The sequence below is a fragment of the Neolamprologus brichardi genome, chromosome 23 (assembly GCF_056152115.1).
Source record: "Neolamprologus brichardi isolate AB-2024 chromosome 23, ASM5615211v1, whole genome shotgun sequence".
Lineage (NCBI taxonomy): Eukaryota > Metazoa > Chordata > Actinopteri > Cichliformes > Cichlidae > Neolamprologus > Neolamprologus brichardi.
In genome coordinates, this window is record NC_142125.1 from 15,330,547 (window position 1) to 15,348,252 (window position 17,706).

General features: G+C 39.2%; 1 protein-coding gene across 1 annotated transcript; it reads right to left on the reverse strand.

Moving 5' to 3' along the window:
- Positions 1 to 454: 454 nt before the first annotated feature.
- On the reverse strand, positions 455 to 1,707 carry LOC148096026 (uncharacterized). Its single transcript, XM_087836767.1, has 5 exons — positions 1,692 to 1,707; positions 1,507 to 1,588; positions 1,345 to 1,407; positions 1,183 to 1,245; positions 455 to 1,071 (listed from the first exon to the last, which is right to left on the reverse strand). The coding sequence occupies exons 1-5, from the start codon at positions 1,705 to 1,707 to the stop codon at positions 543 to 545; spliced, it is 753 nt and encodes a 250-aa protein (XP_087692893.1). The 3' UTR covers positions 455 to 542.
- Positions 1,708 to 17,706: the final 15,999 nt, after the last annotated feature.

Consider the following 17,706-nt stretch of genomic DNA (forward strand, 5'->3'; position numbering starts at 1 on the left):
CCTAAAATCAAGGCGCTCACGCAATTCGCGAGCATTAAAATTAGGTATCTCTCTAATGTGTGGCTGGGAGCGCCTGCCAGATCCAGATTGCACAACGGGCTCAATCACGATAGTATCACTTTGTGAGAAATTTACAATGACTGAGGGGGTGTGTGGTGTTGCAGTGGTGCCCGGACACGCATGTGTGTCTGTAGTACTAGTAGAAGCGGTAACAGACTCAATAACACCAGCAGCAGCAGCAATACGGTTAGCATCAGTAACAACAGTGGTCCGAGCAACACCTGATGTACTATCACTATTATTAACAACAACAATAGCCCCATCGGCAATAGCAGGCGTAGGAACAGTCTGACGAGGATGTGTATCAGATGAGGCTGATGCAGGCACACTATTAAGTCTAGCTATAATATTGTCTAATTTGTTATCTGTTTCTTCAGCCCACTGCATAAAAGTCTCTAAGTCAAAACATCTAACAGGAGTGGAGGTTCCGTTATTATGCTTAAATAATTTATTTGGAGGGTCCATGGTCTGGATTTTAAAAGTCAGGGACTTGAAATTTTGCTGCAGATGATGTCTAATGTACTACACACTTTTTTTATGAATTTGATAAACTGTTGCCTTTGTATCTGTGCTTCTTGGTGGTATTGATTGAGTCTAGCTTCAATCAAACATAATTTATCAGCTAATGAAGCTATATGACTCTGTTCAGCAGGCTGAGCGTCTGAAACCTTCATGTAAGCATCATACGCCGCTGATATTTGAGAGTCTGTTATACCGTCGTCTTCAAAATCTATGTGTGAATCAATGCTATTTCTGACACATTCTGGTGTGGTGGGTATATGAACAAGATCGAAATCTGATATACTGTACTCAAAAACATCAGAGAAATCACGAGGCAAGCACTCACTCGGGGGTGTTGCAGGTCCGCTGATGAAGATCACTTCTGATTCTCCACTGTTGCACAAAGCTCCAGGTTTTTGTTGTTCTGGGAGGTCGATACTGTTTAAACATTCCAAAAACGTCTGGAGTACGGTGTCCTGATCATTATGAGGAGGGGTACTGTGCTGCAGTCTGTGAAGATAGATATGTGTTAAAACATTTATACATGTACCCATTTCAAACAGAATAAGCGTGTCTCCCTCTCCATCTCTTTTTATCTAATTTATATATACCTATGCTTACCTTGTAGTGTGCGTTATTCCCGACGGCCCTGGTTCTCCGCACATAAGGTTCTCTGGCTTGGCTCTGTATGTGTAAAACGGTCGGTTTTAGAACATTTGGAATTGTTTAAACCCATTTGCTGTTTTTTAAAATACACAATTATACACCCCGTTGTATACATACCTTTTGTAAGGATGGGCTCTGTGGTCACGGTGTCTGAATGTTTTCCTGCTCAGTTTGTTAACCCTGGAACAAATCAAAGAAAAACTCTGTTATTATATAATTTAAAACAATCGCAAGCTTAAAACATACATACGATTAAAAATCGCGTAATTCTGTACACACCTTGTGCCTGTTAGAGAAGTTGTACCATCTGTAAAAGCTCCCGTTTCTAAAGAAAAGGGTGCTGTGCTGTTCTCCCGAACTCCTAAAAATTAAGCTTTTGTTTTAGGAAAAAGATCGTTTGAATATCCTATAATATGTTAACATAACACTTTTAAAAATACAATAATAGGTTTTGTTTTACTTACCGTTTAAGATGTCCATGTTATAAAGAACGATGATAGTTTTGATGATCTCAAAGAAAGTGGTGTTGTCGCGACGAATGCAGAGTTCACCCTGAGCATAGCATAGGTCTCAGTTAAATACCTTCTCCAGGAACAATGCCAGTACACAACTGTTTCACACCTTAAGGTTCACACTCCCTTGCTACTTCCCAGAGTCCTCCAATAGATGAATGTGGGGTCCTCTGACGTTCCTGTTTCCCGCCAACAACCTTACTACATCCCCCCCTACCATTTGCCTAGGTGGCTTTGTCTCATTCTTAGTTCAACATTGCGAAATCCCGATTTTTAAATAAAATGATCGCATCAACCCTGGAAAGAAACCCAGTAGATGTGTGAAAAAACTAGTTAACACTAGAATTACTGAGCCTTTTTTTCCCTGCTGCAGTCCCTACTACTAGATTTACTAGCCTGCGCAGATTTGCGTAAATTCCCCCCCCGACCCTAACACCTCTTGGCACCCCGCTGAGATTTTCACAGGTCTTCAGCTCCATTGTTCTCCTGCTTTTGTTGTGCAAAGACACCCTCCCCCAACCCCCAACCATGAGAGATTCAGGTCTTTCCTTCCCTGCAAGGCTACTTTCCTTCCTTACTTGCAGCGTACAATACACCATGGTAGTTCTTGTCAATCCTTGTCACTACATTGCATGCCTGCCCATAAACACATATACACAGAGTTGTACATATATTTATATAGCCACACCTTACATATTATGCATAAAGTCTAGTTATACACACACACACACACACACACATCTATATCTATATATATCTATATATATCTATATATCTATATCTATATCTCTAATATATATATATATATGTATATATATGTATATATATGTATATATATATCTATATATATATAGATATATATATATATGTATGTATGTATGTATAAATATATATATATATATATATATATATATATATATATCTGTATATATATATCTGTATATATATATATATACATATATATACATATATATACATATATATATATATATTAGAGATATAGATATAGATATATAGATATATATATGTAGATATAGATGTGTGTGTGTGTGTATACATACACCAATATTTTTGAATACACGTATCCATATTTATGTTTCCAGATTGTTTGTATAGTGCACTTTCTATACCGTGCTCTTTGTACAGTTTTTATTTAGCTGCTTTTGTCTTGCACTGTCCACTTTTTTGCAATGACAATGCAGATTTTCCACTTGTGGGACAAATAAATGCAGATTTGCTGTGTGTGTGTGTGTGTGTGTGTGTTTGTGCAACATTGGCATTTGTTTACTCAGATCCAAGGCAGGCAAAACCTCTGTGTTACAACCTACATAGAAAAGACACACATTCACAATATATGGGTACACAAGTCTTTTTTATTTCAAAGTATTTCCGACTTTACAGCGTTTGCAGACCCAGTGTCCATCATCCCTGCATTTGGCACAAGTGAATTTCTGACATGTTGCACAGGTAAACCTGCTGCGATTCCTGTTGCAGCTCTCTTGCACCTGGCACTGCGTTGTCTTTACAGTCCCTGGCACAGCAGCTGCAGCAGCTTCAGCAGCCTGCCTCTGTGCTAATATTTCCTTGAGGTGCATGAATCAGCAACGAAGTTGCTGAGCTAGAAGACTCAGAAACAATCTTCTTTTGCCTGTCCACCCTGTACATGCCTTGTACAAAATGTAGGCATTCACCGCCGCCAGGTCCAGCATATTGTAGAAAGCCGCTACTGGCCACCTGCGTGTTGCTGCTCTTACGGAATACATCCGTGCCATTTGGTCCAACACGTCTACACCACACTGTAAAAGCAGAGAGAGAGTCATGAGTATATGTTTTTTTCTATAGGCCTGTATAGCACACATCAGAAAACATTGTAGCACTGGTTTAAAATTGTACACACATTCACATACCTTCATGTGGTTATAGTCTGCTATCGTGTTGGGTTTCCTCTTTCTGTCGTCACCGATCGTCACGTCTTGGTGCATGGAACTTAGAACACACACAGTCTTGTTTTTTTAGGTGCATAAATTGTCAAGGAGACACCGCCACCTCTAAGCACTGAAGTGGAGAATACCTCTCGCTTTGCAGTATCTTTTGCAAGTTGAGGAAGTTCACGCCGGACTTTATTCACCGTGCCCAGTAACGTTGTTTTGCGCTGCAGCAGTCTGTGCGACAGTGACAGTGAAGTAAAGAAATTGTCCGTTGTGACGTTTCTCCCATCATCCAAAAACGGCTCCATCAGTTTCATGACCACGTTCTCTGCCAGCCTCTCTGCCTTCTGACGACTGGGGTCCTTTCCCAAGTAAGGAGATGCACTGCAGACATATTTGGTGTCCAAATCCGTGGCCATCCAGAACTTGATCCCAAATTTGTCTGGCTTGGTTGCAATATACTGTGTGAATGGACAACGAACCTTGGTAGGGAACAGCTGTTCATCTATGGTCATGTGTTCTCCTGGAGTGAAACTCTTAGCACAGTTCTCGTTGAAGCGTGTCCAGATGTCTGAGATCGCCGCAAATTTGTCTGTTTTCACCCGTTCTGCCCGCGTGTCCCTGTCATCAAATCGAAGGTGTTGCATAATTGAAATGAATCTATCTCGGGGCATTGTCTCTTTGATTACTGACACCAGAAATCCTCCTGACCAGCAATCCACAATGGCACCAACAGGACACATGATTGCTCTTACAAACAGGATTGAAATGAATGCCATCAGTTCATGAACTGACAAATTCCAGTCCGGCTCGGTTCTGCGGGCTTGATGTACCGTGCACTCTCTGATGGTCTGCAGCATTCCCACGTCTAACAGGCAAAGGAAGCTTTGGAGCACACTTGTAATCTTACGTTGTCAGAAGATAAACAAATAGAGAATGGTAAATTTACATGAACTTCACTCTAAATGGGTTTATATAACCCATATGTAATATGGCAATGAGGTGTGAATGTGGGTCTTTTATATTTGCAGGTCAGTCAATGTGTGGGATATTTTGTATAGATACGGCAGGCATTTCTGAAAGTTGTAACACAGAGGTTTGGCCTGACTTGATTCTGAGCAACTCAGAGTAAACAAATGCAAATGTGCCAGGCCTCAAGGATAATGGGTGGTTTGCACAACAAAAGCTGGAGGAGAAACGAGCTGACGACCTGTGAAAATCTCAGCAGGGGTGATTAACACCTCGGGACTTGCACCAGAAAATAAAAAAGCCAGTAATTCTAGGGGGAGTTGGGTTTAGGGAAGTTACGCAAATTTGCGCAGGTTAGTAAACCTAGTGTTAAATTAAAACTAGGGGGATTGATTAAATAAAACGCTTGTGAACATGCCGACATTACCCATTCAGAAGAAATTCCCACTTGTGCCGTTTTTAAAATAAATTGCATGCATCGCAGCAAGCTGAGATATTGTCAGATTTATAAAATTAGTCTGACATGAAGTAGCCTCAGTACACACCTGTTTCACACCTTAAGGTTAACACTCCCTTGCTACTTCCCAGAGTTCTCGAAGAGACAAAAGACACCTGCTCTGGAGGTCCTGTTTCCCGCCAACAACCTTACTACACCCCCCCCTACCATTTGTCTAGGTGCGAAGGGGTGGGAGGTGTGGGGTGGTGGGGGGTGGGGGGCAAAAAAAGTGCCATTGTATTACTACTCACATATAAGATGATATTACTGCAATTATTGACATTTTCAGAGTATTATGGAGGTGTGTACTCAGTTTTTTCATGTACTTAATCAGCACACTTTCATATACTGATTATATTTGTGTTGGATACAGTGATCTGTGATGGTGAATGGAATCCAGACTTAAACAGGGCCTATGAAACTGTTATAAGGTGCCATCTTAATGTTATAATTAACACAGTAAACAAATGCCAAATATTTAGGTGTAATAAGTGGTTTGAACTGATGGTTTTATAAAGGCCATATGGCTCATATATGTGGATACAGTGACCAAAATAAATTAATAAATAACAATCTTTATTAAACAGTCACCACTTCTTTTTGACAGGCAACTTGTGTTTATTTGGTAGTACAATCATTTATGCAACAAAATGTTAGAAAGAAAATGTAAAACCAAGTTGTTTGTAGTATAACATGTGAAGCTGTGACTCCTCTATATTAAGCCCAGCAGTCCTAATTAGGAGGCTGTAAAGGATTACCACCAGTTTACCCTCTGCTCTAAAGTCAAAAAGAGTGAGATTAATGTGCTGTATTTGGTAAGCAAGCTCGGTGATTTAAAATAGATAAAAGATGTTCGGTTAATGGTTGATGAAGTTAATTGATAACCTTTCTGTTTACCATCATTCCTCTTAATTCCAGCTGGTTTCAGTTTATTTTAGTTTAACGACCATTTCCCATCTTTCCTCCCACAGAATCATTAAAAACACATTTCAAAACTCACTTTACTTAACACTGTATAGCTGAATCAGTTCAACCTGATATGAAAAAGGAAAAAACAAAATCTCTCAGACATACTATATAACTTGCAAAATACCTGACTTATTGTGCAGAAAGAATTCTGGTTTTACATAAGTGTGGCTTTAAAAAAATGACTGTCTGGGTTTGATTGTTTGCTAAAAGTAGATTTTTAAAAGACAAACATTCTGCAAACCCAGAAATTCTGACATATTTGTTACTCCTCAGCTGTGAATAAATGAACATCAGACTCAAAATCTGCAAAAATTGTAAAATACCAAAGGCTTGAAGTGGTTTCAGAGTCATCAGCTGACTGAGGGAGCGATAAGAGACAAAAAAAAAAAAATTAAAAAAAATTAAAGCTGCAAGCAGCGTTAAGAGGGCCCTGAGCTACGCCCAACACCTACACCCAGCATTTCTAATCTGATGTCACATTCATGGAATTCATACGTAGAACCACCAGCTAAAATTTCATCTCGTTCAATGATGATTATAGTCTTCTCACTAGGTGGCGCTCTAACCATTACTGACAAATCGCATATCAAATATTTTTGAGCTTGACTCTCGACTCATGCCTGTGAAGTTTGGGAGAGACGGGACATTGTGTTTTTGAGTGACAGCAGATTACTGCTTTTTGGCGAGTGATTTGAAACTCCACGTGCCACCATGACCACTCCATTTCCCTGAACGTAAAAATCTTCGCAATTTAACATCACAAAGGTCTTTAGATTCCATAAACTGGAGATCAGGTCGTTCTGATGAAATCCCTGGGAGGAGTTTGTCAAAGTACGAGGCCTGATAAGAGTTGAAAATGATGCCAAAATTACACATTAATTTTAAAATGGCTGACTTCCTGTTGGATTTGGAATATTGCTCCAAGAGACTTTTTTGCACATTTTGATATCTTACATAAGCTTACCAGGCGTGGAAATGGCAAAATTAGAGCCAAAATGTCAACTTCACTTCCAAATGGCGGACTTCCTGTTGGGTTTGCGTCAATGGGCCCATTGACCTTTTTTTAGAGTCTGCTTGATACATATGCGTGCCAGATTTCATACATGTAGCTGAAACTATGTGTTCGTAGGGCTTCATTTAACAAGGCATAGGTGGCGCTCCAGAGCCATTTTCCAATGCTCATATGTAAAACCATTAAAATACAAAAATTTTCACCAGACCTGACACATGTGCAAAATTTCATGAGTTTTTGAGCATGTTTAGGCCCTCAAAAAGGCACTTGTCTTGCCTGAATAATGATAAGAAGAAATGGAGCAGATAGAATAGGGCCTTCGCACTCTCAGTGCTCGGGCCCTAATAAACAATAAAAACAAAGGTGAATCAAATAGACCAACAAGGCAAGGCCAGGATGGTCCATTTGGTAAAGTAAACCCGTTGGCCTTTAGACAATAATTCTGATGGCAAAAGAACCAAACGCGACAGGCGGGAAAAAAAAGAAAGAAAAGAAAAGAAGAGCTTTTTTAAAAACTCAGACTAAGGTCTTATTTCGATAGCCAGAGTTTGTTGAAGCTGTTTCCTGGAGCAGGACCCTGAACAATTAGAAAAAGCAGATTTAAAAACACTTCATGTCATCTGTGCTCATTAAACTGACATCATGCAGTTCATCTTCTCAGCAGCAGAGGGCCACAAATCACCATCAATGAAGAGTTCAAGGAGATGTTAGTGACATCAGAGCTGTACGTACTGATCTGATCAGTATGGAAGGTCAGGTTTCTGTGATTGGATCAGTTTTAAAAGCAGCTGTTTTTATAGAATGACACAAACATGAGAGATGCTGAATGTCTTTAATATATGATACACTGAGTACAATTGGATGTCCACTTATTCAGCCATGATGGATCACATGACCTCAGCTGCCACATGTGGCATACCTGCTGCTTCCAGGCATTGCCAGGCTCAGGAATTCCCATTTTGATTGGCTGGTCTTTTGGACTGGGCCTTGTAATGACTGAAGGATGCTTTTACAGCACTGCTTCAGTTTATTCCGCACACATTCAGAGAGAGCCACACACTGTAACATCATTAGAAAATCTCAGTAAAAACACCACCTCTGCTTCAAGGACTAAATCAAACAGGCACCAGTTTTCAGCTCTGTGTGTGCTCTACTTTTTTCTACTTTCAACAGAAAATATGATTTATTACATTCAGGGATATCATCCTCACTGTCAGACGTTTATTTCTACACACAGTGTATGAGTAGAAATAAAGAAAATATTGATCCTATAAAAAGGAAAGCTAGAAAAACACATTGACTGATTCCAGGCCATTGATTTTCCTGTTTGATTTCCACTGACGCTTCTATTGTGTGTCTGTCAAATTCAACAGGACGTGTGCAGGTTCACCATGAGCCAAACTCCAGACTGACAGTGAAACATCAGGCCAGTGTTAGAAGATAAAGTTCAGGAAAGTTTCTTTATGGTTCAGAAGAAGTTCAGCAGAGGAAGACTTAAAGATGTGCATATATATATATATATGTATATATATATATGTATATATATATATATATATATATATATACACATACATACATACATATATATGTATATGTGTATATATATATATATATATATACACATATACATATATATGTATGTATGTATATGTGTATATATATATATATATATATATATATATATATATATATATATATATATATATATATATATATATATATATATATATATATATATATATATATTAATATATTAGAACCATATTTATAAGGAATGGTCATGGGAATGATTACCAAATGTTATTGTAGTTTCTTTAACAAGCCACCAGGTGGTTGAAGGCTGACTCATCCATTTTACTTCAGCAGCACAGAAAGCATCTGAAGGTGAGCTTAAAAAAATAATTGCAGGCTACATTGTGGAAGAGATGCACAATGTAGCATCTCTTCCACAATCATCACGTACTGTGATGATGTGCTACGTGACCGCTAGTGACACAGCTATGTTAGCATAATATAAACAAGCTAACTTTTTTTCCACTCGATAAAAGTTAACGTGAGTGTTCTCGGTGGTCAGGAACAAATGTAATCGCATGGCAGGATGCTGTAAAAGGACCAAACTTCAGCCAGGAGAACAACTGAGATAATCCATCCACAATACGAGGTTAGTCATTCATATACTGCTGCATGGGCTGGGCTGTAGTTACATCCTAAGGTTTTAAAAACTGAGCTTAAATAAATGATTAGCGGTAATAAAAGCCGAGGGAGGTCAACAGTGATCACTGACTGTTTTAGGAGCTTTTTGAGATTAAATAGAAGAAAATACAAAACATTAAACATGTTAACGACACAAAAGCCATATTAAACGCAGACTACTTTAGGCCCGGAAGTAGGATTTGTCACGTCATCACTTAACGACCGGATAGAAAGCCAGACATGAAGTAAAGCAGACTTTCCCAAAGTGTGGGGCCCGCCCCCTAGGGGGAGCACAGAGCCATTGCAGGGGGGGGGGGGGGGGGGATGAAAAGGAAAAAACAAAACAAAAAAGTTCACAAACACTTGTTGTAATGACTAACTACTCCTGACATTTTGGAGACGTTAGCTCTTTATACAGCAAAGTTACAGCAGGATATAAATAACATCAGGCTGATCCTGCCACGATTTGTTCCCCCGGTTCACATCATGGACAAACAGCATCCAACAGTTGTTTATGTTTTTGAACCCATTTTGCAGAGGGATTGAAAAATGTATTGATAGCAATGTTGAATATTATTACACAGGAAAAAAAACAACTAATTATAATTATACATGTAAAATAATTATTTTACATGTAGTTACATGTAGTGACGCCTCTGCCTTTCTAAATAGAGGGACAATAGCTGCGTGTGTATATGTAAACATGTAAAACCTGAAGATAGTCAGATTAACAGTATTTTGTCTCTATCTGCTATTCTGCAATTCATCTCATGTAAACAATAACGTGACGCACAGCGTGACGTGAAAAAAAGGCACATACCTTTGACGTTGCGTGATGAACTCTGTAATCCTCGTCCACACATAAACGCAAAAAAGGAGTTTTAAAAAATCTCAGTTTTTGGTGATTCCAAACGCCGTTTACGTGTGGACGAAACAGCTGCGTTTTCGACTTATTGTAAAAGAGTTAGTAGTTTATTTTCTTACTACCTGTAATTTATTGCAGATTACTTGTATTTGCTTAATTGTTTACTAAATGTTTGAGGTGTGAAATAAACCGCAATGGAGCAAAATATGGGTGTATGTGGTTGGAGGATGTGTTCGTGTGTGCGTGTGCACATGCGCGCGCGAGGGGGGCGCAAACATTTTTCTTGTAAAACAAAGGGGGGCCCAGCAAAAAAAGTTTGGGAACCACTGAAGTAAAGTAAGAGAGATATTTGTCTGTGGTAATCTGATCATATAATATGTCTTGTTTTGATTTTACAGATTGCTTACAGCTGCTGCTTTGCCAAGTGAATTCCTTATACCCACGTGTTTCCTTTCCCTTTCCCTTTAATGATGCGTTTACATAATGGGAGCAGAAGCCGGAAGAATGCACTCCCCCTATAAACAACGATAAAACAGTAAGTTCTTTCTAAAGGTTTTGCTTGAACTTGCTTGAACTTGCTTGTACGTGCGCTTTTATACTAATTAAACACACCTTTGAAAACTTATAGTACATATACTTATAGTACTTTGCAGTGATTTTATACGGGGTGGGATGCTATTGCTATTGCTAGTGCAATTTCCAGCCTACGTGCTTTGACCTACGTGCTGCCTCTTCGCTGATTTTCCTGTTTCACAAAAACAACAAATAGATGGAGGAATGGAGGAAATGAAGGCTTGTGAAATGGGTCTAACTCGTCTGCCGTTTTTGTCGGCAAAATTATCCACACACACCGCCGTGCTATGAAGTCTGGGATATGTTGGGACATGAAGGATACTGTTAAATCCTCCAATTCTTTTGATCTTTGGGCTGAAGGAAGGACAATACTCGGCGTATAAATGCTCAATCAACAATTATTTTATTACACACAATTCAACACTTTTGAGCATAAACCATCCGGATGGGGACACAGCAAATCTCCAAATGGTGGCGGGTTACTCAACCTCTTATAGCCTCTGTTGGCCCCCACCTAGTCGTAAAAACCTAAGTGACGGCCTGTTTTGTCTCCTCCTGATGAGATGGGGCAGAAAACCTCTTTGGTATGCTCTCTTCTCTTCTAATCAGACAAATAAGGCCATGACTCTCTGAAAACAGTATTTCTTATAACTCAGCAGTATAGTGCATCATAAAACAATATCATTCATTCACAATAAATCAGCAGTCTAATGTAATACAAATCAGTTTAATAAATCTAATAGTTATCACCTCTTCAGGAGAATAATGCAAACTAAAACTCTTAATAATCTCACAATCTTTAATTAGGGGTATAACATGGCATAAGATAATATAATAATCTCACAATTCTATGAATATGATCGCACATTAGTTTTTAGTGCCTCTCTGTATTCATGTGCATCTCCGCCACGTTTGTTCTTGGGGTTTTTTGGAATTATGTTTGAAGAGAAGCAGCAGAGGATACAAACTCACCAAGTTTCACAGAGTACGTTTGCTCTGCCAAATAAGATCTGAACCACTGCAGTGCGATACTCCTAACACTCACTAACTGCTCTAAACAGGAAATTAAAATTTTCGGATCCACAGTATCAAAGGCAGCAGTTAGGGGGAGGGATAGCTCAGTAGGTAGAGTGGTGGCCCCATGACCAGAAGGCCAGGGGTTCGAATCCACTGAACGACTACCCTGGGGTACCCCTGAGCAAGATACCGTCCCTACACAGCCATTGGGCGCTTGCTCCCTGGGCGCCCAATGGCTGCCCAGTGCCCACTGCTTCACTTAGTGAATGGGTTAAATGCAGAGAGGAATTTCCCCATGGGGAAAATATTTTTATTATTATTAAATCTAAAAGCACGATAATAACACAGTCACCTGAGTCAGTTGCTAAAAACAGATCATTAAAAACTCTTAAAAGGGCACATTCTGTACTATGTAAAGCTTTAAAACCAGATTGAAAAACTTCTAGAATACAGTGTTCTTCTAAAAAGGACATTACAAACATACAAGTTTCATTTATATAATTTTTCAAGGGATCTTATATCTGTTTCACTCATACAAGTTTCACACAAGACAGATACAAACTTTATAAGATTTAAAAATGTCTTTTCCATATGGGACACCAGAGAACTCCCAACACCCGACGAGTAACATACCAACGATTTGTCACGTCCTGAGGCATCCCATGGGAAAGCAAAACATAACCTTCCGCGTTCCTATGATATGCCCCCAATTGTAGATGGAGTCCCATAGAATGTAGTTGTAGATAATATTACATCTGTAAGATGATTATGAGTATTTTTTTCTCTAATGGTTAAAATTTTATTTCTAAAGAAATTAGTATAGCGCTTTACTTAGTCCCTAAGGACCCCAAAGCACTTTACACTACATTCAGTCATTCACCCATTCACACGCTGGTGATGTCAAACTATATTGTAGCCACAGCTGCCCTGGGGCGCACTGACAGAGGCAAGTGACAGTATACAGAAGTAAAATTATTAACAAGACAGTCTGGGACAGAGCAACAAGCTTTAGTTAGACTCTCTTTCTACTTTTGAATCATGTCTTAAAACCTGTCTGTTCAGAACTACGTACCCTTCATAATTATTTGGTCCTAGTCTACTGTTACTTTGATTAGTTTTATAGCTGTGACTGTATACACTAACTTTATTTAACGTTTCTGTTTTTATTTTGCTGTACTAGTTTAAGGTGACCTTGAGAGTCACCTTACACCTAGGCACTTTAGCTTGAGCCTGCCCTCTGATCCTCCTTGTTAAAGATAGGAACCACCATGCTAGTTTTATGATCACTGAACTCTTCTCACACCCAAATATTTGCATCGGCCACAGCAAAAGCTGTAGTTTGCTTGGCCTGCCAGTACCTATCAGTTACCTATGGAGCCCCAGAGGCAACTGACAGTCTGTGTGATTTATGTTTCCTAGTGTAGTTTCTACCGATCTTGAGTTTAGCTGTATTCCAGTTTAGGTTGTCTTGTGTGTTATATGCTCCCCTTTTATGTCATTGTTTCCTCTTTGTGCCCTTTCTTCAATATCTCCCAGTTAAGTCAGTCTTGTCTTCATTTTGTTTGCCAGTTTGTCTCCCCAGACATTGCTCTTGCTCTTGTTGACTACTTCATAGTTTATGTACCTGAAAAAAATAACTCCTTGCAGCATTTTTGAGCATTTTATTTTCTTTAAAAAATCTGGTTAATTTGATTGGCTGTGCTACAGCTCACGCACACATACGTACGGAGCAAGGGCATAGATTTGGCATGGATGGAAGGGACATGTCCCCACCAATATCCAGCGATAATTGAATTGTCCCTGTCATGATATGAGTGAACAGTTGTTGTTTAAGGTGCAGTTCATGTGGAAGCCACCGGAGAGACCACAAAAGCTCAAATCAAGCAAACGAATCAAGCAAATGTATGAGGAGGATCACAATGCTCAAGTCTCTGCACATGAAAGTAAAGACGTAGATGCAGTGAGACATAAGCAGACATGAAAAAAGACAGACAAAGTAAGATGAAACCGAACGACAAAGACCAAGCAAGCACATTTAATTGCAAACGATGTGGAACTAAGCATGTATCACGCCAATGCCCTACTTATGGCAAACAGTGCAAGAACTGTGGGAAAATGAATCACTTTGCCAGAATGTGTTGATCGAGAAAAGTGCACACTGTCGCCGATGAAGCCACGGATCAGCAGGCAAGTCTGTTCATTGAAGCAGTAAAGAAAATGCCTACACCAGAGTGCAAAAAAGATGTGGAGCGATTTCTGGGTGTGGTGACATACACAGGTGTGGTGTGTCTGTGTGTTCATTCCAAACATTTCACAACACACAGAGCCATTACGCTGTGTGTTGTGACATGTTTGGAATGAACACAAAGACACACCACACCTCTGGGTGTGGTGTGTCTGTGTGTTCATTCCAAACATGTCACAAAAATGTCACTCCCACAGAGTTTCCAAGTTTCCCACCCAAAACTGCGAGTGGACGTATTGTTTCCAAGCCCAGAAGGCTTATTGAGGAATAAAATGACCATTATGTTTTGAGTATATGCTTTGAGTTAAAAAAAAAAAAATGGGAAGAAAAAATATGTTCACTAGAGAGAAATGTGAGTATGCCAAGAAGCATTTTTTTCTCCCTTTCTTTTTTTTCCACTGGTCATGGGCCTTGAGTGGTGTTGTGAGTTACTTTGTTGTTTGCCCCTGTTGTTGAAAAAAAAAGGAGGGGGGGGGGGGGGGATGTCATGATATGAGTGAACAGTTGTTGTTTAAGGTGCGGTTCATGTGGAAGCCACCGGAGGGTGGTGTAGAGATATAATAAAAAAAGTGATGGCTAAAACCTAAGACGGTGTCATGTCTGCTCCCTGAAGTAATATCGTAACAGTCCCCACCAATAATTTGATCTCTTCCAGTAAAGAAAAACAAACACGATAGAAAGAAAAAAAAAACGATCTGTCAGCGTCTCATTCACCCAGCGGTGCAGAAAGACTTAAATTACGTTCTCTACTGGAGTCCTACGTCATGTGACAAATATGGCCAACGTGATTGGCTGTGCCTTCCGGGGAGCTCTGTTTAGTTTTAGCAGCGGCAATTCTGCGCTGCGAGGACCTGCAAGGAGGAGAGGAGGATGGCAGTAAAAAGGAAGAACCTGGATATAAGAAAGTATTTTTCAAAGAAATCTGTAAGTCACTTAAAGCCAAGTTAACACATAAAATGTGTCCGTCACAATAACGTTACAGGCTATGATACGCGATGCATGCCAACCCTTCCGATTTTTCCGGGAGAATCCCGAATTTCTCCCGTTTTTCCACCCAGACAACAAAATTGACAAACCATATCCCAGATTGGCCCAGCCAATTCCAGTTTCCAACAATGGCTACTGCTACTGCAGCCACTTAACTTAACATTACTCTTATTACTCTTGCTGGGTTACAAAATAAACTTTTAACATATTTTCAGGTGAGAATGTAGCTGTGTAAACTTCAAATATCTGAGCCGATGAGAACAGCAAACTCCCAGCACATCGTTTTAGGCTTTGGCCCACATTAGTCTAAAATTAACAGGGCTCGCAAAATCGCTAGCCCGACGTCCAGGGGCTAGCGCTTTTTCCAGTCGGGCTACCAAAATCTATCTCTGCCCTGCCCGTCGGCCTATCGTAGGAAGGAAAAATATATGTTAATGCTTTTGCATTCTTTCAGAAATGTAGCTGGGTAATTATGTCATTGGCATCGGTGAGCCAGAATTTGCGTTTTTTGCTTTCACTTTGCAATCGCGCGAACTGTGTATAGAGAGCGACAGTACTGATTGGTAAGTGACGATAATTTGCGCACCAATTCCTCTGATATTGTCTTATCAGTCGTTAGCTTACTATGCAAACATGACAAGTGAAATCTCCGGCAGCAAGCTTAAACATATGAGAGGTTGATCTCGCAGAGAATCGCTGAGCGTTACGTGAGTGCGTGTGTAAAAGCAGCAGGATATATATTTTAGTTCTGCTGAGCCAAATAAGACAGGTCAGGGTGAAGAAGTGACAGCCAAAGAAAAACTTACCACAAAACGGAAAAGTTATGACAAATCAGACTATAAGGCAAAAAGAAAGTGCAGCTTTATAGTTTCATGGACAAAGGAATTTCTGTGGCTGCAATATGACGAGCTATATAACCAGGGCTGCACATAAGTGGTCCGCAGGTGCGCATTTGCTGTCAAAATAAAAAGAGCGCACAAGATAAGAAGTGTGTTTGCGTAAATAATATTTTCTGGAGGAGGACAGACATTTGTTTAGAACTTTTAAAGATGTTGAAGAAGCTCCTTTAAACAATTACTTTGGTGTGCGCGTTGCAACTTCTTATCTGGTGTGTGTCTTTTATTTTGACAGCGAATGCGTGCACCCGTGTAAATAACATAATGTTCTGCCGGGTGTGTTGTTGGTTTTTCCTCGATTTCTGAGTCGACAAGCGCCTTTGTTACTGGGAACAGTAATTTTAAGAAAGGCCCCCATTAGAACCCATGAGAAATGCAAGAAATGCATTACTGCTCAGTCTGCAATATCTTTCCCGGAACAAACACCAATTGCAAATAACATACTAAAAATAAACCTGAAAAATCAGTTTAGAACAGTGTACTATGTTGCAAAGAGTAAACTACCACTGGCAAAATTTAGCAGTCTTGGCAAACTTAAAAAAAAAGCAAATGGCCTAGATCTTTGTTCCACTTGCCTCTTACCTGTGACTTCAGTGGAAATTTCAAATTCAGGATCTGACACAGACTGATTCATGTCCTACACAGTTCTTACAAGTTCATAGAAATTTCTGTTTAATTAGAACCAAGTATTTGAGTTGATGATTATAATTTTTATACAATGTTGTAATTTGTGTTTCAACAATTTTTTGATTAATGTTTTGTTTCCATTACAATATTATACTTTAATGTATAATATTGTAAAGGAAACAAAACAGGAAACAAAACATCAATCAAAAAATTTCTCTTTTTTATTCGGGCTACTTAAATTTATTTTGGGCTACCAGAAACTGAAGAGTCCCTGCCCAAAGGGCTACCAGGGATTTTGAAATTTTGCGAGCCCTGAAATTGTATGTAACCATGAATAATGTGTTGCCATGTCCACCAGGAGAGACTGGACAGTATAGATGTAAAACAAATATTCCAGCAGTTTATCTCAGTTAACGAGAGAAGGCATGTGTTTGGCTCCTTCACATAGTGGACATTGAGTTGTTGTGTGGGACATCAGTAGTCCATGTCTGTTGCTGTAGTTCATGTTTAGAATAAAAAATCCCAGCTCACTGATTTGATCGGGGCAGTAGTGCCTAAAATATTGCATAATCTTTCTGAGAGATCTTTTACTTTGTGGTAATCTTAGATGAGTGTTTTATGGACAAAAAACACCAGGTCATTCAGTGTTCCCTTAGTGCTAATGTGATATTGGTGTAGTATAACTGAAGTAATGTTGTTATGTCCTTAAAATCATATTCTTTTATTGTCATGACTGTGTTTGAAGCTATTTTTATTTTTGTAGGATACCTTTACCTGAAGTAAACTTAAGTCTAAAATACTTAGTCAGTCATTTGTTTAATAGTAATTTAACATTATATAATTCACATATAAAACTATGAATTGTGATTTTGAATGTTTTAAAAGCATGTAGAATAGCATATGTAGGCAAGTATATTTCTCCTTTTTTTTTTTTTTTTATCAAGAAGCAAAGATGAAAAGGAAAACAAAAAAGAAACACGGAAGGGTTCGGTGGTTGAATCATCCGTCCCCACCAATGCCAAAACCAAATCTACGCCCTTGGTACGGAGTGTGGTTTGAATAAATGAATGAATGAATTGAATTAATGGGGCACACTTTCTATATAATATGCATGTTAAACTTTAGATTTGGGGTGAAATATCAAGTCTTTTCAAGTAAACCGGTTCAATTCGAATTCAAGTACCGGGTCA

Excerpts from the sequence above, each read along its gene's own strand:
- LOC148096026 (XM_087836767.1), bottom strand. Across the intron at positions 1,408-1,506 it reads ACTTCTCTAACAGGCACAAG|GGTTAACAAACTGAGCAGGA; the intron begins GTGTGTACAGAA and ends GATTTGTTCCAG. Across the intron at positions 1,246-1,344 it reads AGAGCCCATCCTTACAAAAG|AGCCAAGCCAGAGAACCTTA; the intron begins GTATGTATACAA and ends TTACACATACAG.